This window comes from Artibeus jamaicensis, unplaced genomic scaffold, assembly GCF_021234435.1.
Source record: "Artibeus jamaicensis isolate MK-2021 breed Jamaican fruit bat unplaced genomic scaffold, CSHL_Jam_final contig_233, whole genome shotgun sequence".
Classification (NCBI taxonomy): Eukaryota; Metazoa; Chordata; class Mammalia; order Chiroptera; family Phyllostomidae; genus Artibeus; species Artibeus jamaicensis.
In genome coordinates this window covers 23,550,128-23,575,951 of record NW_026521486.1, presented here as the reverse complement: position 1 = coordinate 23,575,951, position 25,824 = coordinate 23,550,128, and the positions used below count along the sequence as shown (strand labels likewise).

General features: G+C 44.0%; 1 protein-coding gene across 1 annotated transcript; it reads right to left on the bottom strand.

Moving 5' to 3' along the window:
• Positions 1-366: 366 nt before the first annotated feature.
• On the bottom strand, positions 367-8,495 carry GABARAPL1 (GABA type A receptor associated protein like 1). Its single transcript, XM_037167815.2, has 5 exons — positions 8,386-8,495; positions 7,778-8,089; positions 3,702-3,780; positions 2,530-2,648; positions 367-1,634 (listed from the first exon to the last, which is right to left on the bottom strand). The coding sequence occupies exons 2-5, from the start codon at positions 7,865-7,867 to the stop codon at positions 1,569-1,571; spliced, it is 354 nt and encodes a 117-aa protein (XP_037023710.1). The 5' UTR covers positions 7,868-8,089; positions 8,386-8,495; the 3' UTR covers positions 367-1,568.
• Between the last annotated feature and the right edge of the window lie 17,329 nt (positions 8,496-25,824).

Genomic DNA, 25,824 nt, shown 5'->3' with positions numbered 1-25,824 from the left:
GCACCTGCGCTGAGATTCGGAGTGGGCGACAGCTGGGACCAGGGCCAGACATCTGCACATGTCAGAAGCACACCCCAATTCCACCCCTAAAATTCCGATGTAGGCGGTCTACCCCCTGCCCCTCTGAAAACCACACAGAGCAGTGACCTTTGGGGGGGAATCACACACACATCACCAATGCACCAGACACACTGCCCCATGTCCACATTCCCCTGTGGACCTAACGTCTGGTCAGTAGACACGTATACGTCTGACCACATACGGGCAAACATTCTAACAGTCACTCGAAACTTTCTGCTCAGAGGCTCCATCTGTCATCCATTCTAACACACACTAAATCAAGGCAACAGTCCTGAACTCGTGGTGGGTTTTTAAGGTATGCAATTACTTTATTTCCTTGGCCTGACAGTAAAAACTTCATTACACAAGAGCCTGCAGCTGACAGAATCAACACAGATTCCCCCCCCACTGGAAGGACCCGTTTCATTAGCAGAGATGAACTGAAATGTTACGTCCGAGTGCAATTCCTGCTCCCCACCCCCACCCATAACCCCTACAGTGAACATAATCAGAATCAACAGAATCCCACACTTTACTAAAAGTCATCCCCTCAAACTTTTCTAACTAGCAGCTGCAGTAAACGAAAACCCAGAGGGGAGCAGCTGGCCATCACATAGCATCTCTGAGCGTATGAGACGGCACAGCAGGGAGGGAGGACGTCCTTTGAGTCTGTAACTGGAAATGGCTGAGGCTCATTAAACTCCACGGCAGGTATGGAATAAGGGGTACCAGAGAGACAGCAGGTGAGGCAGAGATGTTCAATACTTCATCAGTTCCAGTTAAATGCTATCAAAACTATCTTCACAATCACATATCCTTCACGCCTGGCCCCTAATTTCCTAAAGTAAGAGTTCTATCTAAATTTCTGTCGGATGTCTATCACCACCTTGGGGCGGTACTGTGATGTGTGTGTGTGAGATTATGACTGGGATGGGGGCGTGTAGAGAGGAGGAGGAGGAGTGGCGAAGAGGTGTGACGACAGGAGAGACGGGACACAATGTTTTCATTACAATGTGTCTCTTTTGGTCCCCAGGAATGGCCCACTACCAGTAGTCCTAAAACATCCCCATCCTCTTCCTCTATCTAACTTGTGCAAATGTCAAAAAGAGAATCTCTGCCCAAAGAGAAGGGAAGAGCAGGAAGCTGACGCTGGTCCACAATCATCTCTGGCCCCAACTTGCTCACTTCCTCTCTTCTATTAAAAAAAAAAAAAAACTACATAAAAATTCACAGCAATGCTGTGAGATTACATCATCTCCATTCCTCAAGCAAAGCTCGCCCAACAGCTCTGTGCTGACGTGCTTTCTCCCTGGGCTGAGGAAGCAGCAAAAAATATCAATTGAGCAGGTGAAAATATGGTGACGGTGTGTGCGGTGCAGTGTTTCCAGATGTCTTCACCTTCTGTCTCCTCCACAGTGGGAGCCCCCCTTTGTCTTCCCCAAGTCCCACGCACGCCCCCTCCCCCGACCCCCGGGGCCAGGTGCTCCCATCTGCTGGACTTCCACCACTCACTTCCCATAGACACTCTCGTCACTGTAGGCCACATACAGAAAGTAATCTTCCTCGTGGTTGTCCTAAGGGAAGAGATCAAAGGACAGGTTAGAAACAGAATCACATTCTTTATCTCCAGGACTGTGATCCTCACATAACCTTGTAAAGCAACTATGGAAGGTGTATCATAGATCCCATTAAAAGGAAGAACAATTAATGTTCAGAGTTGGTGGAATTCAACCCTGAGTCCACAAAAAACCTTCATGGAGACTATCATACACACAGACATCAGGGATATAAACAAGACTGGGGTGTAGCCCTTACCTTTAAAAGCTCACTCGAGCAAGGGGGACACAGATACAACGAAACGCACATATTGAAATATATACTAATAGGGTATACGTGCTATGGAATAAAAGTTAGATTAGCAGCATTAGGAGTTTATTGCACTCACTACTGGAGCACAGAAGGCAGCAGCATCCTGTGTGAAATCCTTGAAGGAGTAACACAGTTACACTCCGGTGACACGGCATGCTCAACTCCTTTACTGTACTTTTCTCATAACAGATTCTGACAATTTACCAATTAAGCCAAACAAAATCACATAACACATTCTTCCCGGCTGAGTTTATCTTTTACGACAATTTAAAGATTTTGCCTTAATTACAAATTTCGGTTTGTTTGGAATTTTCACAATCAGAAGCCATTTCCTGCTTTCAATAAAGATAACCTCATGTTAACCTTGGTTAAAACCAAGGCAAGATTGAAAAAATAATTCAAAGGGACTGAATCTAGCGGCTGCTCCATTCCCGAAGGACAAGCGGAACCTAACCTCCCAGAGCTCCACACTGCCGCGGGTAAGTGGGTCCTGACACACGACACCTCCTGCTCCACTTCCTGGGCCTGTTATCAAAGGGCACTGGAACAAGAGCTGAAGAACACCCGACCTGTCGGCACTGTTGTGACCAGGACCATTACCTCATACAGCTGGCCCATGGTAGCACTGGTGGGAGGGATGGTGTTGTTGACAAAGAAGAATAAGGCGTCCTCAGGTCTCAGGTGGATCCTCTTCCGGATTAAGAAGTAGAACTGGCCAACTGGATGAAGGCAGGTTTTAGAAACGCCAAGAGGGCAGAACACAAGGGATTAGGAAAAGGGTAAGACCCAGAAAAAAATGCTCCTATACCTCATCCCTTTAAAGTACCACCTTTACATACTATCTGGACAGAACCCAGTACTGTCCTACAGCTGCAGAAATAAAGTGAAACCCAGACAAGTCTTGTGTTTCCCAGCATGCCACTGAGGAGCTCATTCCTCAGAAAACAGGCACTTCCCATGCTTTACTCAATTTCAGACCTAACGTTAGCATAGCCATTCAAGGCAGAGGACCGCTCTGAGGGAATACCATGCGCACCCAGACTGAACCCATCCCTGTCTAATCTGATCCAAAACATGCTTCCATCTTAAGACAAACTAGCCACTGGAAGAGGTCTTCTGGCCTCCAGTAATCAATCTTAGTGCTATCACTCAATGTTGGGACAATGAGTAGAGTTCATGGTTTTCCCTTTTACTGAGAAGACTGAAAAGTTCTAGAAGGTTGACATTTCAATCCAGGAACTCTGGAGCAAATACATCTAGAAAACTTTCTGGTTGCTCATGGAGGCAGTGATTCCACTAAGGATCAAAGTGAAAAATGAGTATCTCCTCAGCAATTTCAAACAGTATCTATAAAATGCTAACAAAATACAAACAAACAAAAAACCCCAAAACAAAGAAAACATAGCTGGAGGAAAAAAAGTTATTCACTTGAGAATCTAATGTGATCCCCTGCAAGAAACTAGTCTGGATTTTCTCTTGGAATAAACTGACATCACAGTGACAAAGCCGATTTTAAGTGGTTTAACTAACGGACATCTGATCTTCTCTTTCAACGTTTTGCACTTCCCTGTGTCTAAGTCAAACGAGGCACTGTGATGGGAACACGTAAGGGAACTGGTGGTGGGGAAGAATTATGCCACCGTTTTTGAACCACCCAATTCTCAACTCCCTCTCTTCAACCCCACTTCCTCAGTCTCACAACTTCATGCTTGCAAGGAGGACTGCGGACGCTCTGCCGTGGGAGGAAGGGTCGAGGGAAAGAAGAGCATTACCAGTGAGGTCAGAGGGCACTAGGTACTTCCTCTTGTCCAGATCAGGCACCCTGGCCTTAGGAGCCTTCTCCACGATCACCTGGGAGGGGGCAGAGAGTAGGGAGTGAAAACTACAGAATCTAACCTAGTCTTTTCCCTTCCGCACCCTACAATCACCCAATTTGAAGTAAGTGTGACTAGTGCCAATACACTGTTCCATTTCTTATGCTCCCTTATCCCTTACAAGTGTATGGGGGAAATGGGCTTTCTTAGGAAGGTTGTAGTTTTATTACTACGATAACCAGAGGATGGAGAGGGCATATGATGAAAAGGAAAAAGAACCTTGATTTTAAGTATTTATAAGTTACCTGTGAAGTATACTATAGGGTGCATGCTTTCTGATATTTGATTAGAGCATTAAGACTGTCTGGGCATTCACAGATGGTCCAGAGCACCTGTCAGTTTCCTTTCTTGCAAATGTCATTTATTAAAGCTATAGACAACATGGTTTAAACTTGGTATTTTGTCAAATTTTTTTAGAATGACCACAAAAAATGTTAAGGTGCTTTAAATAAAAAAGTAGTAAAATAGTTCTTATAGTGTGATATTCTGCAATATAACATCAGTACAATAACCTATTTATCAAGAGTATGTTAGAATTTCAAGGGATTTTCAACATCTATAAATATTTCTATAATACTTAAAGGTTTAGAAAGATCATATATTTGTGTAATGAAGCAATGTAAAAATTAAAGATTTTTTATGCATGTAAATGTATAAAATAGAAGACATTTATCATTTAAAATATTTAAATATAGTTTAAGTTATATCACAAAAATATATTTAGTACTTACAGATTTATAAACTATATGTATTATATTACATATTTAAAATTTAAATATTTAAAAATCTACCATAAACCCATGAGCCTTAAATTTTTCATTTATAAAATATCATCATCCTAGAGAGGGAATGGGACGTATGGAAAGTTAAAGTAGCAGCTATAAATACTGGACAAGTTTCCCTAGTAACTGTGTGATCTTCAACAGGTCACTCAACCGCTCTGAGCTTCAGCATTCCAGTGAGTAAATGATAACTTTCCACCGCCTCCTTTAGAAAGTTATGGTACTGATACAGTGAATTTGAATAATCCATAGAATTTTATGTGACATGCTCTGTAAATTATATAAAAGTATCTAAACATAAGAACCGGCTTACAGGGAGGGGTCTGAAGCTTTTAAATGTAAGTGGACCAACTAAAAGAGATAAAGGTTTACTTTATGTATACAGAGAAAAAGAATACTACACTATATAGACCAGAAGAAAAAAATACTACACTATTTAGTCCAGAAGAGCAAGATAACACAATTAAAAATAAAAACTGGAGTAGTGACATGTGAATCGGAAATTAAAAAGAAAAAGTAGAAAGAGCATCAGGATAGACTGGTGGAGGTCCAACAATGAGGGTCAGGAGGCAACATGGTAATAAATTCAAAACTAAACAGGACATGTAGTACTGTGTCCGGCAGGAACATTGAAACCTGGAATTTCCAGCTCTGGTCAGTACGTGAAGGAATCACAAGAAGGAAACATAAAAAAGGCAATAAAAACAACAGCAAAGGAGAAATCCAGGGAGGGGCAAGACTGGGTGGGAATGATTTGAAGGAGGAAGGGGAGGGGTCAACCACTGTTTACCAAAAGTATCTGATTCAAAGAATCCCAACTCACAGTGGGCCCTGGGCCAGAGGCTTTGCCTGTGTGGTTCTGTTTTTCTCATCTGTGAAATGAAATGTGGCTAATACTCCTTGGGGCTATTCCCGAATTTTAAAACATAGATAACCTGTGCCTAAGAGTTTCCTGCAATGTTGCAGGTTTTCAATACACTGTAGTTTGAAGAAGATATGAATATGAAACCCTCCTCTCTCAAAGCATGAGCACACCTATCCAGGTGTGGCAGCTCTGGGGATACTGCTGGGACCAACCTTGAGCTGCGTGAGCAGTCAGAGTGCGGGACTGCTTTCACGCCGCCAAGGTCGGTAGGTCCAGCTGGAAGGGGTGCTGGCAATCATTTACTCCAACCTTTTCTGTAAACAGAACACATCAGTGAGATTAAGTGTCCTGCCCCAAACTGGAATCAAATCTCAGAATTCAGAGAGCAGAGCTCCTCTTTCTGGTCACAACTAGAAAGAAAGTCACAGGCCGAGTACCTAAGGAGCGGTTGGGAGGTTTAACACCAGTTAACACTTAACTGGAGGGGCAAATTCTGAGTGATGGTTAAGAGTTTACACATTATACAGTTTCGTAAAACATTTAACCCTGAACCTAGCAGGAAGAGAATAGGGAGAATTGCCTGAAATATTCTGGGTGAATGCAAAGGGAAATGTGATGGGCTTGATTTTAAGTAAACAGGAATTTTAACTAGATTAAGGTAGAGGTACACGTCAGAGTTTGCAACTTATACTAGAGCTGCTACAACAGAGTCTCATACTACTCTGTGAACTCTCCATAGAAGCAACAGTTTATTTCTCTATTTCCAGTACCTCACAGTGTGAGCTACACAGTATACACTTAATTCTAAAAGAATTGTACCAGAAACGGAGAAATACAGCATGAAGGACCCAACAGCAGGACTGCAATCCAAGGTCTCCAAAGACCAACCATGTGAAACCTTTGGGAAGTAACATCATTTCTCTGTGCTTCAGTTTTCATCTGTGGAGTGGGGACTATAATGGTGCGAAGTTGACTACAGACTGAGCGACTACACAGCACTCAGAACATGCTCAGGTACATGGTAACGCACCAATAAAAGGTCACTGTCACGCTTATATGTTATTATCAGGAAATAGAATACCACCAGAATTGAGAGAAACTTTTAAAGCAGTCGTCCAATGTTGAGAAACGAGCAGAGTAACTAACGAAGGATCCTTTTTGTGCACAATTTCCAGAGAATAAATGGTCCTCAAGTCTCCTCTTAGAGGAAAAGGGCTGCTCGGGGTTTCTGCTGCTGGCCTAAGGCCCAGATTGCTCTGGTAGCCATGAGACCAGGACAATTAGATAAGGATTGGGGAGGAGGCCCAAGAGTACCTCCTGGTAAAGAAAGCACACCATAATAATATCGCAATCCCTTTATCTGTAAGCAAGCGTTTATTTTAATGTCCCTGCCTGAAGATGCTCTTTCAGTTCCCAAATCCAAAGCTTGATTGCTTCCTCTAACACAAAAGTCTCCTGCCTTCCGATCCTGCCCTGCAGCCTACGTGAGAGGAAAACCAGGCAAGTGGCGGGGGAGGGGTGCCGGGAAAAACGCCCGGATGCAGAAAGGTACCCTCTCAGGTCCTCCTCAATGACTGTACGAGTTTTATTACATTAACCAGGGTCCAAAAATCCCGAGAGAAACACGACTCAGGCCTTCCTGATTGTGTCCAAATACAATCTGATCAGAATTAAGTAGCGGAGCTGGCTGCCCCACACTCGCCCTGGGAGCCTAGAATGAAGCAATCTGGCTGTTGCGCAGAGAACGTGACCTTGTTTTCTGGACCAGGCCTGCCTCGTGGCAACTCCCCACCCTCCCCTCCAATCTTCACAGAACTTAACATATAAATAAGTAAGTAAGTAAATAAATAAATAAATAAAAACTGGATTCCGAATCTTAGCCTCCCAAACCCAATGTTTTGGTCCAATGAGGACCAAAGTCAACTTGATAACGGGAGAATCAGCTAAAGCGTAAATCTATGGGGGCAAACCACAGATTATTCCCAAAATAATTTTCCTGGGTCTTAAAGGGAGCAAATGTACACAAGAGCCATATTTTAAGCACCTCCCAGCCTACACAGCTTCTGAATACTGCTGAGTCATTCAAACGCAGGCTTCGCTCTAAGGATGCCGTCAGCTCCAAAGATGGGTACGGGCCCGGAGCATGTGCGTTTTAAAAGGTCCGCAGTCAGAACCCCATTGCACCGGTCCTCCTCGCAGTGAAAGACGTCCTGGGGTAAGCAATTTGAGGGACCAGCGTTCTTCTGTGCCTTAAGGCAGCCATCACGACTCCCCCGCCTTCCCATATTCCCCTTTGCCCTCCCCCTTCCCGCTCCCCTGAAACTCACAGGGACCCTGTCCGGATATTTCTTCCGAATCTTTTCTCCTTCTTTTTTCCGATACTCAAAGGGATGGTCCTCCTTATACTGGAACTTCATGATGGACCGCAGGGTTCCTAAGATCCCCGGACGGGGCCTGCCTTCCTCGCGGATGACTGCGTCTCTCCCTCCACCGAATTTCGCCGGGTATCAGAATCGCTACGGAGACAGACGCTCCCGAGGCCACGCAGCCTGGCAGAGCTTTCGGAAGGGATCTCGGGTCCTACAGTCTGCAGGTTGGGGGTGTCCAGGTCAAGAATTTCCGGTGGCTTTTCCCGAGAGCTGGGAACACAAAAACAACAAGGCGGTGCGGCGTTGTGGTGACGTCACTACGCCCCACCCTTCGCCCCGCCCCCAGCGTTCCGGACCCTGGGGGACCCCGGGGGCAGCAGCATTGTGTGCTCTCTTCCAATCTAACCTTTCTGCCCAATAGAGTTTATTGCAAACGGAAACAGTTTTTACTTCTTATTTTATGAAAATGGAACGTTAAAGATGGTTTTAAAACAAAACATATGTTCTAAAGATGCCTTCTTCCCTCTCCCTTGCTTTTTCTTGGTTTGGCCCAAAAACAAACTTACGTGGAGAAAATCGAGGTTTTTCCAGCTGCTTGGGAATCTGGAATCTGGGGACAGAGGGATGGAAGGTCCAGGGGTTTCTTAGGCCAGTGCAGAAATGACCGGTGCTTGCATTTTGCCCTTTGCTCCTTCAATTGCAACCGCCTGGCACTTTGGAAACTAGGCTGGATTCATTTGACCCTGACACCTCCTTCACCTCGTTGGCGTCACCGTTTTGTTTGGGTCCGTGCTGCAATTTGCTCCTAGAACAGGAACAGAAACAAAACGTGACTCAGGAATTGGAAGAGACTGTTAGGTGAAGGGCATCAGATGTAATCAAGATCCAGAGAATGGGTGTCTGCATGACCACTAAGGGCTTTGAGCATGCTCAAATCTAGAAATGATGCACTTTCTCCTATTACTCAGAAGCCAGGCCTGTCTTATGGAAAAGAAAATATCAAGAGGTTTAAGTGATTAATTCAGTAGTTTTCCTCACACATTCTTTTTTCTTATGCAAAAATGAACCTGAAGAATAGCACTACTAGTTGTGTCCCCAGTGTGAATAGAAAGCACCCCTGGAAAGGGAAGTGGACGTTGCTGCCCTCTGTCAGTCCCCTTACCTCACCAACGACCAAAGGATCTAAGGCCTGTCCAACCGCTGTTAATGGCAGTGATTCCAGGGACCTACTGGGGAAGAGTAGCAGAAATTGTGAAAGACTAAAGGGGCGTGAATAAGGGCTGCTTTGCCCAGAATAAGTTTAGGGAGTTCTGAAAACTGTGAGACAAAGAGCAGCCCCTAGCACCTACCCTGTACCAAGTTACCAGGGTCTCTGATTTTAAAAATAAAGCCACAGAATAAAAGAAAGTAAGTTGCATGACTGAAACAAGAAAAATGAATTTCATAGCCATACCTCTTGATGGCACCTTTCAATTCTTTTTATATGTGGAAATCCAACAGTTACTTTATCACATTATATGTTTATATTTTTTAGTCCTTATTTGCAATTTAAAAAATTTGGCTTATTTTAGCTTTGACCCAAATATAGCAAAATCTTTCAAAGGGTTAGTTTACAATCAGTTGAGAAAAGTAATCACAAGAGAGATTGGTATTTTAAGAATGTTGTTTTCTGATCAAATCTACTGGAAATAAATCATAGCTGGTCAAAATGCTGGTTTTAACTTTTATTTTTTTAAAAAACACCTAAGCGCAGTGGCAATTTATACATGAAAAAGCATTTGGAGATTAAATTTCAGTTAATCTTTCTGCCTCAGGTCTCTTCAAAATACCCAATCTGTCAACTTCTAAAGTTTGCTATCATTATTTTCAATATAACATTTAAAATATTATACAGAAGACTTTATAAATTACCACATTCAGTCAGATAAAATATTTCAAAATTCCTTTTATAACCAAATTAAAAAAAAACAACAGTAAAAAGGTCGCATTTCAGGAACTCTCATTCATCGCTGATAGAAATGGAAAATGTTAGAGCCAGTCTGGAAGGCACTTTTGCGGTTTCTTAGAAAACTAAACAGACTCTTACAGGCAATCATCCTCTTTCATATTTACCCAAAGAGCCTGGACACTCCTGTCCACATAAAAACCTGCACACAGATGTTTCGAGCACATTCATGTATGTGCCCGAACTGAAAAGCAATCAAGACGCCCTTCCATAGGTGAATGGATCTTGGCCCCAACCCACAGATGGGAGGAATATTAGAGAACTTGTGAGCATGTTTTAAAACTACCGCTATTGCTCAAGCTCACTCTTCTCTTTTTTAAAAAATATTCATTTATTTTTTTAGAGAGAGGGGAAGGGAGACAGGGAGAAAAACATCGGTCCATGTGCGAGAGATACATCAATTGCTTGCCTCTTGCATGCCCCCAGCTGGGGACCTGGTCCACAACCCAGGCATGTGCCCTGACCAGGAATCAAACTGGTGACCTTTTTGTTTTGGGGCCAGTGTTCAATACACTGAAGCACACCAGCCAGAGCAAACCACTCTTAATTAGTCTTTGATTGTTGTGTTCATTGTTTCTAGGAGAGAGAGAGAGAGCGCGTGCTAGCCCCCTGAAGCCAGACTACATATAATGCAGTCATATTTCACGTGTCATTTCTTTTCTTTTGTGTGTCAATACCACTCAGTAGTGATAGATTCTCTGTAGTCTTTGGGAAAAAGTCAGTAGAAATATTAGAATAAAGGTGAGGGCATTTCCTAGGAAGCAAAATAGTCAGACAAACGGATGGAAAGGGGGCAAACGATGTAAATTAGAATGAACATTTAAATTCTAGGAGTCTTACAGACAGAGAATTCAGAAAATGGGGAGGGGAGGTCAGATTTTATTTGTAACAGCTAGTTATGCCTTAAAAATCCTAAGGAAAAAATTTTTCTTCTTAGAATTTTGTGACAAGCCAAAGTATCATTTAAAGTATGAGAATAGCACAAGACATTCCTTAGACATGGAAACTGTCCAAAAGTTCATTTCTTTTGCATCTGTTTTCAGAAAACACCTGAAAAATAAGAAAGTAAACTAAGAAAATAAAAGAAATGGGACGTAGAAAACAGGATTTAATACCTGATAAGGGTAATCTCCAATATAGTTTAAGTGTTTGATAGTTCTTAATGTTTTAATTTATAAACTTTATGAATGGAACCCTCATCCATTGTTGGTGGGGATGCAGGCTGGTGCAGCCATTAGGGCAAAGTATGGAGTTTACTCAAGAAATTAAAAATGAAACTGCCTTTTGACCCAGTAACCCCACTTTGGGGAATATATCCTAAGAATCCCAAAACACAAATCAGAAAGGATATATGCACCCCTATGTTCATTGCAGTGTTAATTGCAATAGCCAAGGTTTGTAAACAGCCCAAGTGCCCATCAGTAAAAGAAGGGATAAAAAAGCTGTGGTACATTTACCCAGTGGAATACTACGTGGGCATAAAAAAGAAGGAAATCTTATCTTTTGCAGCAGCATGGATGGAGCTGAAGATTATTATGCTAAGTGAAATAAGCCTGTCAGAGGAAGACAAATACCATATGTTCTCACTTATATGTGGAATCTGAGGAACAAAATAAACTGACAAACAAAATAGAAACAGAGGCATGGGTACAAGGAGCAAACTGAGAGCTGTCAGGGGAGGGGGTGGGGGAATGGATGAAAGAAGTGAAGGGATTAACCGAATAACATATGTACATAACACATAGACACAGACAACAGTGTGGCGATAGCCAGAGGGAAAGGCAGGTGTGGGCTAGACGGAGGAGGGCAAAGCGAATAGGGAGCATGGGGATGGAAAGAGACTGCTTGGGACGATGGCACATGATGCAGAGTGCAGGTGATGCTTTACTGAGTTGTACATTTGAAACCCGTATGGTTTTGCAAACCAATGTTAGTTCAGTAAATTCAATTAAAAAAAACAAAAAGCTTAGACTCAAGAGAAATTCCTCCCCTTGCCCTCTGCTTTGACTACATGGAGGAATTTGAACTAGACCTTATCCATAAAAGAATATCAGACGGAACTTTTTTGACCTATCGGTACATCAGGGCAAACTACTATTGACTGAGTATCTGCTCTTCTTACCATCCTGCAATGACCTTTGGAAGCCTGCGAGACAGCTAATCTCAACCCTGGCTCAGGAGGTCTCACGTAGCTCAAGCCTCCTTTCTTTCTCTGAACCTCTCATGTATGCAAGGTCTCCAACTCTCGCATGTATGTGGGGTTCCCATGCACAACAAGTTAAATTTAACTTTTCTCTTGGCAGTCTGGTTCCCATTGATTTGATTATTTGGGCCAGCCAGAAGAACCGGAGGAGGAAAAGAATTTTTTCCATTTTCCACAGTAGCAAAGGTAGGAATCATGGTAATTAAAAATGGCTAAATATTCATCTTTTATAATGGCAAGTTAATAGATGATGCTGCAAACTGAAAATAAAAATCAAGAACAGCCGCGTATGCAGAGTATTTGGAGAAATGTAAATTTTACAAAATCATCTAAAAAGTAGTTTTTGTAAAAGTGTGTGGTGGGAAGGTGCTCCGTATTCATTTGATTTAGAAAGAATAAAAATTAAATTTCAAAGTAAGAGCAAAATGTTTTTCTCTTTGGTGTTTGAAGTCCAAGGAAGTTGAATATAAAACCAGCTCAGACAGTCAGCTCCCTGCAAAGTACATTGCTTCCCTACAATTCAGCCTCCAATGCTGATAAAAGAGAGCACAGTTTGGAGAATTTAATGGTGCACTGTAGGCATTCGATTGCTAATGTTACTTAACACTTATTTGATTTTCAGTGAACTTTTTTCCCCTTTGAATTGGATTTCTATTTATCTACTTTGGTATTTACTGAGTTTGAATGTATAAATCATTTGGGAGAGGGAAAAGGGTAGTACTCAGCATTACCACCTATACTAATTAGTGTTAACATCATAAGGAGAAGCTAATTCTTAGTGCAACAGGGGAGTATAGGAGAAATCCTGTACAGACAACTTTGATATACAAATGAGGACTCAGAAAAGGTTTATCTTTGGCTGGTGGCGTTCAGAGGATTTAGCACTGGTCTATTAACTGAAAGGTTGCTGGTTGGATTCCCAGTCAGGGCACATGCCTGGGTTGTGGGCCAGGTCCCCAGTAGGGGGTGTTCGAGAAGTGACCTATCCGTATTTTTCTCCCTTCTTTCCCTTCTCTCTGAAAATAAATTAAAAAGAAAGGTCTAGATACGTGGAACATTGGTATCATTTGTCAAACAAGGACTGCAATAACTGAAGGGCAACATTAACAATTAAAGGATGAATATTGTGGAGCTGAAATAAAGAGGAGAAGTGTTAAATTTAGCCTGCCTTTTTTCATAACTTTGCCTGTAACAGCTTTTAGGAAAGAAGTTAAAGTACTGTCTGTGGGCCATCATGGCCTCCCCCTCCTCTGCTTCTCACTTCTCTTATTCATCCTCTCCTGGCAGCCAAGCATCTTACAAGTCACATGATCTTTCCCTCTTCAAAAACTTAACAGTGGCTCTCATATTGTAGAGGGTAATGATCAAACTGCTTAAGCTCCTGTGTAATGCTTTCTAAAAATGTCAACCTGTCTTTCCCTATTCATTCTTGTTATACCCCCCTCAGAATTTTTAACACTCTCCATGATTCATAATCTCATTATTTCTATTTTTGCTCAAAGACAGAATATGCTCTTATACTGTTTATTTGGTGTTTAAAATTCTATCATCCATCAGGTTTCAACTCAGATGATACCACTTTCACAATACCCTTACCAAACTCTGAAAATTAAGAGGAATTCTGAGGTAGGAAACAGTGTAATTCTAGCTTCACCGAGGTGAAGGTGCCAACAGAACACTGGCCAACTTTACTCAGAGACAGCATGCAAGCATATTTTCCACAGATGAACTCTCCATGTGTCTTGGACTGTCCATAAGTCACTGGAATTGTTTTCCCAGTCAGTCAGCCTGCTCAAGGGCAGACTTCCCATCACGGCCTTCCTATTACCTTCCAGCCCATCTGTTTACCCAGGGAAAAGAAAACACAGCTGGCTACTCTCAGACTCTGCAATTTTTCTTGCTTGTCTCTTGAATTGGTTACATAAATCCCATTTTTGCTTTTTCTCCATATGCCTATATATAAGTAAACTTAAATGTGTTCATTGGACCCTCTAATAAAGATGTATAGGGTATACTGCTAAGGCCAACTCAAGCCTCCAAACCACAGATTAAAAAATGTGTCAGAGCTCAATCTTCTTCCAGATTCACCTTCACCCACAGGAGAAAGGAGAGCCTGTAATTTCCTGGGGAAACCAATATGCAATGATCATTCATCCATCTCTAGCGATGTAGATATTGATGCTTCCAGATTCTGTCATCACACTAGATACAACACAGATTGTTCTTAGAAGTTTCAGTTTGGGCATGTACAAAGTGATTGAAAAGGTGAGGTTTCTGGTCAGTTTGTTTGTTTCCCCAGTGTAATACCCCTATGTTCATAGCCAAGTGCTAGAGACAGCCAAAGTTCCCATCAGTAGATGAGTGGAACAAAAAATTATGGTACATTTACACACAGGAAAAAGAAAGAAGGAACTCCTGTCTTCTGCAACAGCATGGATGGAACTGGAGAATATTATGCTAAGTGAAATAAGTCAGTAGGTGAAAGACAAATACCATATAATTTCACCTGTAAGAGAAATCTAATAAACTAATGAACAAAATAGAACCACAGGCATGGAAACGTGGAACCGACTGGCAGTGACCAGAGGGGAGAGGAGAGGGGATAATGGCCGAAAGCAGGGGAAGAAACTAGTTAAAGAGCACGTGTGAATGACCCACGGACATGGACAATGGTGTGGGAGTTGGCTGTGGGAGTGGGAGTTGGGGTTGGGATGAGCGGAAGAGGGCAAAGGAAGAAAAATTGGGACAACAGTAATAGAATAACAATTTTAAAATCTTTTTTAAAAACTTTATTATGGTAGCTGAATCTTTAGCATTTTAGAATTAAAGTTAGAAATAAAGGATTCTAACAACATTAACCTATCCATTCCAAAGACATTAGCAGTTATATATATGTATTAAAAGCACTACTTTTAAAAGATGCAACTAGCATGTCTGATTTATATTTTCATTATTCCTTTCCTTTTCAGGTGCTAAATGATGAAGTCACAGAGCTCCAAGGACTTGCTTAGTGCTGCTGTGAATATTAGGGTGCGTAGGTTCTTTTGGATTGGTATTTTGGGATTCTTAGTGTATAATCCCAGCAGTGGAACTTCTGGGTCAAAAGGCAGGTCCATTTTTAGTTTTCTGAGGAAATTCCATACTGTTTTCCACAGTGGCTGCGCCACTCTGCATTCCCACCAACAGTGCACTAGGGTTCCCTTTTCTCTACATCCAAATCTTGTTGTTTGTTGATTTGTTTATGATGGACATTTTGACCCATGTGAAGTTGTGTCTCATTGTGGTTTTAATTTGCATCTCTCTGATGGCTAGTGATGCTGAGCATCTTTTCATATGTGTCTGGGCCCTCTGTATGTCTTCCTTGGAGAAGTGTCTGTTCAAGATTTTTACCCATTTTTAATTGAGTTGTTCATCTTCCTGAGTGGAGTCATGTGAGTTGTTCATATATTTTGGAGATCAAACCCTTGTCTGAGGTACCACTGGAAAATATGTTTTCCCATATGGTTGGTTCTCTTTTCATTTTAATACTGTAATCTTAAGCTGTGCAGAAGCTTTTTATTTTGATAGGATCACACTTGTTTATTCTTTCCTTTATGTCCCTTGCTCTAGGAAACATATCAGTGAAAATACTGCTACATGGAATATCCAAGATTTTCCTGCTTATGTTCTCCTGTAGGACTTAGCCATGAGTTGAAAGCAACCTAGGTGCCCATCAGTAAATGAATGGATCAAAAAACTATGGTACATTTACACAACAGAATACTATGCAGCAGAAGGAAAGAAGCAGCTCCTACCATTTACAACAGCATGGATGGAATTGGAGTCTGCTAAGCAAAACAAGCCAGGCAGTGAAAGACAAATACATATAATCTCACCTATAAGTGAAACCTAATCAACAAAACAAATAGGCAAGCAAAATATAACCAGAGACATTGAAATTAAGAGCAAATTAACAATAACCAAAGGGGAGGTGGGAGAAGATATTAGGGGGAAAAGGGGGAAGGCATTTTAGGAACATGTATGAAAACACACATGGGAAAAACAAAGGCAGGGCAGGTACAAGGGTGGGAAGTGGGGATGGCTGGGGTGGGGAGGACTGTTGGGGAGAAAATGAAGACAACTGTACTTGAACAACAATAAAGAAATGTGGGGGGAAAAAGAATAGCTGAAGTGTTTCCAAAAAATTAACTTGCTTAATACTAATTGTGAAGAGAAAAACCACATTTGTGGGGCAATTAACATCCAACATCCTAGGGTACTACTCAGTGGAGAAAATGGTACCCACTGGAAACAAGCATAATTAATTTGATCACTGCTGTGAAAATACGCATTATTCATTCCCTGCTTATGTTTTTTCCACTTCTGACCCTTTCTATCACAAGCAGGACATTTTTGTTGTCAAAGATAGTGTAGTGTATTAAGGACACAAGGAAAAGAAACCAGAATCAGTCTTTTGTAGTTAGTTATTTCCCATTTGCATTTCACTCATTTTTTAGAATATATTCTCCTTCAGTAGAATGACTATTATATAGGTTCAATATATAAAGTAATAAAAGGATATTTAATTCAAATACATCTTTTAAATCACATATAGGTTCACACTTTGAACTGTGTGCCTACAATTAAGAGAAATAATTTTAATGTATTTTCAAAGAAGCACAGAAAAATAAATCTCATCAAGTAAGTTAAGACATATATAGACATCTACAATATATTTTTAAAATTTGAATTCTTTTGTTTCCCTTGCCTAGGGAAGCATACCAGAAAAAATATTGCTGTGAGCAATATGCCAGAGAGCTTACCACTGCCTATGTTGTCTTCTAGGGTTTTTATGGTTTTAGGTTTAACAGTTAAGTCTTTGATCCATTTTGAATTTATTCTTGTGTGTCATGTAAGAAGGTATTCTAGTTTCATTTTTATACACACATCTGTCCAATTTCCCCAACCATTTATTGAATAAACTGTCATTAGCCCAGTGTATGTGTTTGCTTCCTCTGTCTAATATTAACTGACCATAATGCTGTGGGCTTCCTTCAGGGCGCTCTATTTTGTCCCATGGACAGCTGCAGCTGTTGTGATGTTGGTTCCATGTTGTTTGTATTTCTATGGCCTTATAGTATAGTTCGATATTACATGCCATGACTTCTCCACCTTTGTTCTTCCTCAAAGTCACTGTTGCTATTCAGAGCTTTTTGTGGTTCCTTATACATTTTTGAAATACTAGTTCTAGTTCTGTGAAATACATCGTAGGTGTCTTAACAGGCATTGCATTGTACCTACAGATTGCTTTGGGTACTATGGATATTTTCATGGTGTTAATTCTTATTCATGAACATGGTAGGTACTTCCATGTATTTGTATGTCCTTCCATTTCTTTCTTCAGAGCTTCATAATTTTCTGAGTATGGTTTTTTATATCCTTACTGACATTTAGTCCTAGGTATTTTATTTATTTTGATGCAACTGCAAACGCTATTGATTTCTTAGCTTCCCCTTCTGCTGGTTCATTTCTGGTGTATGTAAATGCAACTGATTTTGGTGTGTCTGTTCTTTATCCTGCTACCTTCCTGAATTCAGTGATCAGTTATAGAGTTTTTTATACAATCTTTAGGATTCTCTATATACAGCAGCCTGTGATTTTCACATACACTTGTCTGCTTGTTGAAGTCACATGTGTGTGGCCAACCAGGTGGGATCCTGGGCGTGGACATTCACACCATGCGTCTCAGGAGAGAGGACCCCTGAGGTCCTTATCTGTTGGCACCCACTTTAACAGCTGCTCAGCCTCCCTCATGTATGTGGACCTGGGTTGGTGGGTCCTATGCCTCTCCATGGATATTAGTGTTTTTACCAGTTCCCAGCTGTTTCTTCAGTATTCTGATGGGTAGTCGGGAAAGCACCTCTGTGGAATATTGTGCAGGAACTTCTGTGGGGTAGCCCCCTAGGGTGAGCCCTGCCCGGTGGAGGTGAGCACCTGTGAGACGCGCACAGGTCCTGCACACCGTCCTCCCAGAGGAGGCGCCTTTCCCTTTTTCTCTGCAGGGGTCTGCAGGGGCCTCTGCTTCCTCCCTCTGTGCCCAGGGCTGGTTGCTGTCAGAACAGGACCCTGCCAGTCAGATGGGCACAGTGCTCTTTCCCAAGTGTTGACAGTGTGTGGATCCCCACTGGGGAGGTCAGGAGCCTCTGGCATGTACTGTTGTGAGCACTGCCACTTGTTGGAAGTGCACACACTTGTCCTTTTTTCTGTTTGGAAAACATAGACTTTCAAGAGTTTGCCGCATGACAGGGATGTTAGAACTTTCTCTGGCCTTGGGGTGTGACGAATGTTTTCCAGCCTGTGGTTTGTGTTTCCAGAATTCTGCATTTTTCTGGTTTTGTTTGGGGCATAGGAAGAGCCAGCCATTGCCTGACTGGCTTCTGGCCTCGCAGACAAAATTAGCAAAGAGGTCTCTACCTGGACGCCATGCACACATTACCAAAAGATCTTTATTTTTGTTTTTACATTTGCTCTCTAATCTCTCTGGGATTTCCTTTTCAAATAACAAACATGCTATTTCAGATATAAACAAACACACAAATGTGGGCAGACACAAAAAGGCACCTAATAGAAGATTCCATTTATAAGAAATGTCCAGAAACGGTAAAGGTGCAGAGGCAGGAGGCAGATCGGGGCTTGCCAGGGGCAGGAGGAGCAGGGAGTGAGTACTTCTGATGCAGGGTTTCCTTCTGGGGAGACGGAACACCCTGCAACTAGACAGCGGTGACACTGGCACAGCATCGTGAAGGCACATCATTCTCAGGAATGGCACAATTTATAATACAAACAGTACATTTCATTCATCACATAAAATGAATGACACCCTGGAAAAAGGAACGATAGAAAGAGAAAAAAGAAGAGATGAAGCCCCTTGCACTGGTGGAGACAGGGCCGGGGTGTCCTGCAACCAGCTGCTGTGCCTCCAGCGGCCTGGGAGGCGGGCAGACAAGAAGAAGACAGCCTGTGGCGCAAAGGTCTCTAGCCAAGTGAGCTGGGTAGGGGCAGTATTAGGATGTTCCTGCTCGGTGCAGTAAGGTCACTGGTCATTAGGAAGTGAAGTCACTGCTCTTGTCTGAGGAGATGCTCTGTGTAAGGGACCTGGGTAGTGACCTCACAACAGTGCTCCCCAGAATTTGTGACCCTGGTAACCGGGCAGCCACGTTTTAAAGCTTCCCCTACCCTGTTCATTTGGTTAGGGATGTTTCAACAGCAAGGATGTTCTGCTGCTAAATGGGGACGTCCTGAGGCCACGGCTTCACAAGAGGAGGCAGGGAGGAGAAAAATGGATGCTGCCAGACACATGTGGCCCCTTTCACAGTGCAATAGGAAGGTAACTGAGGGAGGACCAGGGTGGTTTTGTTTGGACCAGGCCACCACTCAGATCACACCTGAGGAGCCCTAAGACACCTACTTGTGTGAGTGTGTGTTTAAGGGGGTTCACGTGGGTAGGCCTGCCCCAAGCAGGAGATGATGAGAACACTGGTGGGCCTCGCATGCCCACACACCAGGTCAAGCCTAGTGGGGTGGATGTGGAGTTTGAATGGGGTCCTCTGTACGAGGTTTATACCGAGCCCTGGAGGTGAATCTAACTTTCCTGGTGGAGGTGTGTGCAAACACAGGGCTGGGCCTGAGCTGAAGCTGAAAGTGCAGTGGGAAGAATCAGCAGCGACTAAGGCAGGGTAGGACTACAGGCCTCCCAGCTGGCTACCAGTCACTGTCATTACAGATTTCAACCACAGACCTACAGAACCAGGCAATGGAAAAGGAGGCAGGGCCCAGCTCCTCCATCGAGAACAAAGAACTCCAAACCAAGGACACCCAAGGTAACCCTGAAATCCCTGTCACTACCCAGGACTCGGGGGAACCAGGGCCTTTTCATAGACAAAAAAGAACATGTTGCCTGAGACTTCCCAGGCTCCACAGAAGGAAGGTTACAGTCACAATGGAACAATTAGCCTACAGGGAAAAAAGGGGGGGCCTGATGACCTTGAATCCAAAGAGACCGAGTCAAAGAGTGTAAAAGTCGGGGAGGTACGGGTGCACAGGAGTATAGCCAGTGAGTCATGGTAAGGAGAACAGGTCAGAGAAAAAATGAACACTAACATACAGGACCAAAAACCAAAGAATGCCTAGAACAACTAACTACTAGACCTTCTTCCACTTAAAGGACAGCTGAGGTGGAGCTTCTAAATGGCATCTCTGCAAGGATCTGAATCTGTCCATATTTCTGTGGCCACTGTGATATAGGCATTCAAGTGACAACTTCTCCTCTAGCAACTGCAGCCCCTGGACACATTGAAAGGCTGAAGAGTGAAGAACCCAGCCCTCTCACCACTGGTGAGGGGCAGGGGGCACCACCCACCCTGGGCTCACTCAAGGCTGTAGTCATGGGCTACGGACAACCAAGTGGGGATCCAGGACCTTTGACCAACCACAATGAGCCCTAGAGTTGAAGTCTTAGGAGCATCAGGCAAAAAATAAGAACTCTTTGGCCAAAATGGAGCAGGTTGCTTTCCCCTCTTGATGTCATAACAGAAGAGAAAGAGAGATAGGAGTCCAGTTCAAAAGGTTAGAGTTGGGGAGAGTTCTTTGTGGAATGGTGGAGTGGGTGGCCAGCTTAACAAACAGGAAGTATAGGTGCCGGACACACAGCCAGAGTGTGAGCTGATGGGCTGGGGCACAGACAGACCTCAGCCTAAGAAATCTGCTAGAATATGTGCAGGGTGTAATATCACTAGCAGCCTCTACAAAGGCTCTGATCATGTTTTCACTTTGTGAGACCATAGGGATGTGGGTATGCAAGTGATAACTTCTCCTCTCGAAATATACCCCCGGGGCAAGATTGAAAGGCCAAAGAGTGAAGAACCCAGTCTCCTCAGTGCTGGTGAAGGTCAGGGTGTACCATCCATCCAGAGCTCACTCAAGGCTGCTGTCATGGGCTGGGGACACTCATCTCAGGAACCAGGATCCTTGATCGACCATGATATGCCCCAGACGTCAAAATCATGGAGGTGCTGTGCAAAAATGAGGACGTTTCTGCCAAGATGGAGGAGGCTGCTTCTGTTCTTGATTCCCTAAGAGAAAAGCAAAAGACACAGAAGTCTGGATCAAAAGGTGAGAGTTGGGGCAAAGTCCTTCTATGATGGTGAAGGTGTGGGTGGCCACCGTGTTGGGAAGAGTAGGTACCAGATACACAGCAAGAGCTAGAACCAGTGGACGGGGCAAAGGCAGACCTTAGCCAAGGATTCTGTTGTATACCTGCAGCCTGTTGTGCTGGGGAGGAATATCATTAACCACCAACACTAGGAAGTCTTGGGGAGTGTTCCCTTTTTTCTGGGCCATTGGGATATAGTCATGAAAATGATAACCTGTCCTCTTGCAGCTGCAGCCCCTGAACACCTTCAAAGGTCGAGGAGTAAAGAATCCAGCACCATTACCGCTGGCAAGTGGCTGAATGAACCAACTCCCCAGGGCTCACTGAAGACTGCTGTCATGAGTTGCGGACACTCATCAGAGGAATTGGGACCCTTGACCAACCACGATATTCTGCACAGGTCTAAGTCTCAAGGGTGTCATGTAAAAAAGACCTTTTTGGCCAAGGAGGTGCAAGCTGCTTCCCCTCTTTATGCCATATCAAAAGACCAAAAGACACAGGATTCTGGTTCAAAAGGTGAGAGTTGGGGTAGGTCACACCTTGTGTGATAGTGAAAAAGTGGGTGGGCAACTTACTGGGAAGAGCACCTGCCAGACACGCAGCGAGAGCTCAAGACGATGGGCATAGGCAATGACAGAACTCAGCCTAAGAAATCTGTTGGCGTGTGTTGGGGGTGGTGTCCTCAGGGTGTAATATCACTAGCAGCCTCTATGAAGTCTTGACTGAGTTTTCACTTTGTGGGGCCATGGGGATGTGGGTATGCAAGTGATAACTTCTTCTATTGAAATACAGCCCCTGGTAACATTGAAAGGCCAAAGAGTTGAAGAACCCAGTCTCCTCAGCGCTGGTGAGGGGCAGGGTGTACCATCCATCCAGAGCTCACTCAAGGCTGCTGTCATGGGCTGGGGACACTCATCTCAGGAACCAGGACCCTTGATTGACCATGATATGCCCCACACATCAGAGTCTCAGGGGTGTCATGCAAAAAAGAAGATCGTTTTGGCCAAGGTAGAGCAGGCTGCCTCCCCTCTTCATGCCATATCAGAAGACCAAGAGACACTGGATTCCCCACTGAAAGGTTAGACTTGAGGTGATGTCCTTTTGTGATGGTGAAGGAGTGGTGGACAGCTTATCAGGAAGGGTATGTACCAGACATACAGTGAGAGTTCGAGCTGGTGGGCAGGCAAAGACAGAACTCAGCCTAAGAAATAGGCTGGAATGTCTGCGGGAAGATATACTGTGGGGAAACATCATGACCAGTCACTCCAGAAGTCTTGGAGTGTGTTCTCTGTTTGTTGGACCATTGGGATGTAGGCATGCAATTGATCACTTCTCCTCTGGCAAATGCAGCCCTGAACACATTGAAAGGCTGAAGAGAGAAGAATCCAGCCCTCTCACAGCTGGTGAGGGGAAGGGTGAACCATTCACCCAGGGCTCAGTCAAGGCTGCTGTCATGAGCTGTAGACATCCACCTCAGGAAACAGTTCCTTCAACAACCACTATAGGCACCAGAAGTAGAAATCTCAAGGGCATCATGCAAGAAAGAAAACCTTTTCTGCTAAGATGGAACAGTCTGTTTCCTCTCCTGATGCCTTAAAAGAAGAGCAACAGACACAGGGGTCCGGGTATAAAGATTAGAGTTCGGGCAAGGTCCTTGTGCAATGATGAAGGAATGGGTGACCAGCTTATCAGGAAGAGGCCGTGACAGACACACAGTGAGAGCTCGAGCCAGTAAACAGGAGGGAAGACAGACCTTAGTCAAGAAATGCTGTATACCTGAGGTGTGGTGTCCTGCGGATTCATATCATTAGCAGCCACTAAGAGGCCTTCAGGTGTGTTCTCTTTTGGCAGGCCATTGGGATGTAGGCATACGAGTGATAACTTGTCCTCTCGCAACTGCAACCCCTCAGCAGATTGAAAGGCAGGAGACTGAAGAACCCAGTACCTCATCACTAGTGAGCGGCAGGAGGAACCATCCACCCAGGGCTCACTCAAGGTTGCTCTCACGTGCTGTGGACATCCAACTCAGGAACCAGGACTCTCAACCGACCACGACATGTCACACACATCGTAGTCTAGGGGACTTGGTGCAAAAAAGAAGACCTTTTCAGCCAAAGTGGAGAAGGCTACTTCCCTTTCTTATGCCATATCAGAGGACTGGGACACAGGATTCCGGGTCGAAAGTGACAGTTGGGTCCAGTTCATCGTGTAACGGTAAAGGAGTGGGTGGGCAGCTTGTCAGGAAGGGTCTGTGCCACACACACAGTGAGTGCTCGAGCCAGTGTGGTGGGGCAAAGACAGATCAGCCTAAGAAATTTGCTGGGATGTGTGCCGAGTGGTGTCCTCAGGGTGTAATATCACCAGCAACTTCTGCGAAGGCACCAAATGTGTTTTCTGTTTGTGGGGCCATAGAGTTGTAGGTCTGCAACTGATAACTTCTCCTCTCGAAATACAGTCCCTGGCAACATTGAGAGGCCAAAGAGTGAAGAACCCAGCCTGCTCACTACCGGTGAAGGGCAAGGTACACCATCCGCCCAGGGCTCATTCAAGGCTGCTGTCATAGGCTATGGAAATCTATCTAAGGAACCAGGACCCTCAACTGACCACAATGTGCCCCAGACATTAAAGTCTCAGGGGCTTCATCAAAAAAAGATATTTTTGGCCAAGGTAGTAAAGTCTGCTTTCCTTTCTTATGCCATAACACAAGAGCAGGAGACGCTGGATTCCAGGTTGAAAGGTAAGAATTGGGGCAAGGTCCTTTTGTGATGGGGAAGGAGCAGAAGCCAGCTTATTGGGACCAGTAGGTCCAGACACCTAGCAAGAATTTGAGCCAGTGGTAGGAGCAAAGGCAGAAATAGGCTGGAAAGTCTGCAGGAGAATACACTGTTGGGAAATATCATGATCAGTCACTCTAGGGGGCTCAGGTGTGTTCTCTGTTTGTTGGATCATTGGGATGTAGGTATGCAATTGATAACTTCTCCTCCCCCAACTGCAGCCCCTGCACTGATTGAAAGGCCAAAGAGTGAAGAACCCAGCCCTCTCACAGCTGGTGAAGGGCAGGGTGCACCATCTCCCCAGGGCTCACTCAAGGCTGCTGTCATGGGCTGCAGACACCCATTTCAAGAACCAGGACTTTTGACCATCTACAATATGCCACAGATGTTAGATTCTTGGGAAGCACTGTTGAAAAAAAGAAGACCTTTTTGGTCAAGGTGGTGAAGGCTGCTTTCCCTCCTTATGCCTTATCAGAAGTCCAAGAGACATGAGATTCCAGGTTGAAAGATGGAAGTTGGGGTGAGGTCCTTTTGTAATAATGAAGGTGTGTGTGCTCAGCTTATCAGAAAGAGTATGTTGCAGACACACAGTGAGAGCTCAAGCCAGTGTGGTGGGGCAAAGACATACCTCAGCCTAGAAAATCTGCTGGAATGTGTGCAGGGTGGTGTCCTCAGGGTGTAATATCACTAGCAACCTCTATGAAGACTCTAATTATGTTTTATGTTTGCAGGTCCGTGGGGATGTAGTTATGCAAATGATAACTTCTACTATTGAAATACAGCCCCTGGAAACATTGAAAGGCCAAAGAGTTTAAGAACCCAGCCCTCTCACTGCTGGTGAGGGGCAGGGTGCACCATTCACCCAGGACTCACTCAAGGCGGCTGTAGACACGCATCTCAGGAACCAGGACCCTTGATTGACCATGATATGCCCCACACATCAGAGTCTCAGGGGTGTCATGCAAAAAAGAAGATCGTTTTGGCCAAGGTAGAGCAGGCTGCCTCCCCTCTTTATGCCATATCAGAAGACCAAGAGACACTGGATTCCCCACTGAAAGGTTAGACTTGAGGTGACGTCCTTTTGTGATGGTGAAGGAGTGGTGGCCAGCTTATCAGGAAGGGTATGTACCAGACATACAGTGAGAGTTCGAGCTGGTGGGCAGGCAAAGACAGAACTCAGCCTAAGAAATAGGCTGGAATGTCTGCAGGAAGATATACTGTGGGGAAACGTCATGACCAGTCACTCCAGAAGTCTTGGAGTGTGTTCTCTGTTTGTTGGACCATTGGGATGTAGGCATGCAATTGATCACTTCTCCTCTGGCAAATGCAGCCCTGAACACATTGAAAGGCTGAAGAGAGAAGAATCCAGCCCTCTCACAGCTGGTGAGGGGAAGGGTGAACCATTCACCCAGGGCTCAGTCAAGGCTGCTGTCATGAGCTGTAGACATCCACCTCAGGAATCAGGACTATTGACTGACCATTATATGCTCCAGATGTTGAAGACTCAGGGGTATCTTGGGAAAAAAGGAGACCTTTTCGACCAAAGTGGAGCAGGCTGCTTCCTCTCCTTATGCCATTTTAGAAGACTAGGAAACACTGGATCCCAGATTGATCTGTCAGCGTTGTGTCAGGTCCTTGTGTGATGGTGAAGGAGTGAATGTGCAGCTGTTCAGGAAGAGTTGGTGCTAGACACACAGAGAGCTCAAGTTGGTCTGCAGGGGAAAGTCAGAACTCAGCCTAAGAAATTGGCTGGAACGTCTGCGGGAGGATACATTGTGGGGGAATATCATGAGCAGCCACTTTAGAAGGCTCAGTGGTGTGTTCTCTGTTTGT